General features: G+C 25.3%; 1 protein-coding gene across 3 annotated transcripts in view; it reads right to left on the bottom strand.

Moving 5' to 3' along the window:
* The window catches only part of LOC117175090, a 30,643-nt gene extending 29,082 nt beyond the window's left edge, over positions 1–1,561 (bottom strand). For all 3 annotated transcript variants that reach the window (XM_033364636.1, XM_033364635.1, XM_033364634.1), the window contains exon 1: positions 1,372–1,561. In XM_033364636.1, the coding sequence (XP_033220527.1) occupies positions 1,372–1,438 (67 nt within the window). In that variant the 5' untranslated portion in view covers positions 1,439–1,561. The remainder of the gene's footprint in view (positions 1–1,371) is intronic.
* Positions 1,562–2,047: the final 486 nt, after the last annotated feature.

A 2,047-nucleotide genomic window follows, 5' to 3' on the forward strand; every position in this document is an offset into this window, starting at 1 on the left:
ATAGAGCTCCAAGGAGATTATGTTGAAAAATAAAAAAAAATTTACCCAAAAAAAAATTGTTTTTATACTTCATTCTAAGGACTTATTGAACTACCCTCGTAAATGCAACTGCTTGGATGCTTTTTTTGTAGAAAAAACCTTGGTTGAAAATTCAATTGTCTTATAAAGAATGCCTATTTTTGGCGTAAAATTAGACTATTTGGTGAAAAATTGGCCTCTTTTGCATAAAAGTTTAACTACTTGATTACCAACGTAACTGTTTGATCTACATTTAATTTGATTATGCATTTAAAATTCAAGTATTTGCTGAAAAAATCATCTTTCTGGGTTGAAAATCCATCTCTGTTGGTAGAAAATTAATCTCTTTTTTTGTTAAAAATGTAACTATTTTGTTCAAAGTCAAACTACTTTGTTAGAAAATTAATTTTATTCGTTGAAAATTAAACTATTTTGTTGAAAAGTCGTCTTTTTGTTTTTGGAAAATTACATTATTAAATTTTTGGTCAAAAATCGATCGTTTTTAGTTGAAAATCCAAGTATTAAATTTTGCATTGAAAATCTATAGTTTTTGGTTCAATTCGACTGTGATTTAAAATAAAAATGTTTTTTTTTTGTTTAAAATATCAACTATTACATTTTTTGCCGAGAATTAATTTCTTTACATTTTAAATTCAACTAGGTACTTGGTTGCAAGTTGAAACTTGCTGATTAGAAATTCATTATTTTAGTTGAAAAATCAACTTTTTTTTTGAACATTTAATTATATCGTTAAGAATTCCAGTTTTTAAAAATTTTTTAATAAATCTAGTTTGTTAAATATTCATATTTCCTTATAGAAAATTCGTGCTTTTGAATTGCAATTTATATTTGGTTAAAAATCAACTTTTTTTTAAAATTCGTCCCTTTCCCTTGAATGTTCAATTATTTGGTAATAAATGCAACTGTTTCGTTGATTTTTTTTCCTTTTTGAAAGTTTATCTTTGTAGGTCGAAAATTCAACTATATTTTATTGAAAATTTAATTATTTTGTTTAAAATGTAACTATGTTGTTACAAAGGCATTTTGTTTGTTAGAAAATTCAATTGCTTTGCTGAAAATTTCGTCTGATCTTTTTTGGTTAAAAATTTAAATGTTTTGTTGAAAATTCTATATCTTTTGACTCGAAATCATAGGGCGACAATAAAAATTCGTCTGTTCCTTTTTGGTTAAAAATTCAACTGTGTTGTTGAAAATTCTATATATTTTGACTCAAAATCATAGGGCGACAATATTTTTCGAAAAAGCGTGACATATTTTTTGAACTGCAAAAGCAGTGAGTACAACCATATTAAAAAATTACGAATATTTTTCTAAAGTCGTAATTTGGGATACCTGATGTGACGATTTCTGCTACTCCAGCAAAGATAAGAAATAAAACAGTACAAATTTTCTTGTCCATTCGATCCTTATGATGTATTCAAAAGTAAATGCTTTCAAAAAATTATCGAAAAAAAAATCCGATTGGCAATCATAAAGACCTTTCATAGGCGATAAAATATGTGCAACTGGAAGTCTAAGAAACTTATTATCCAGAGTTTATGCGTAGCTAAAGCAAACTGGTATATAAAAAATAATGAGTACTGTCAATCGAGATAATACGGAACGATACAATTCTAAGCGAGATATGTACCTATTGTTCTTTTCTTCTTCCTCATCATCAGTAATTTCGTCTTCATCAAATAAAAAATCTGAATCTAGTTATAATTAAAAAAATCTTATGCAATAAAAATAATTATTAAATTCATTTGTTTCAAAATATTAATTAGCTAATTTCTCGTCATTACTCGCCTAGAAAATTACATTTCTCAAATAATTAATTTGTTGCAAATTTTAATTTTAATTTTACCTTAGATTAAAGATTTTTACTCTTTAGTTTATAAAAATATATGCAAATTTTTCAGATTTATTCTAATATTCCAGGTTTTGAAATAACTACTTGGAATTTATTATGTCTAAATAACACACTAAATCTTGAATTTATTCCAGGGATTCTAATGTTCAAGAATTA

The sequence above is a fragment of the Belonocnema kinseyi genome, chromosome 6 (assembly GCF_010883055.1).
Source record: "Belonocnema kinseyi isolate 2016_QV_RU_SX_M_011 chromosome 6, B_treatae_v1, whole genome shotgun sequence".
Lineage (NCBI taxonomy): Eukaryota > Metazoa > Arthropoda > Insecta > Hymenoptera > Cynipidae > Belonocnema > Belonocnema kinseyi.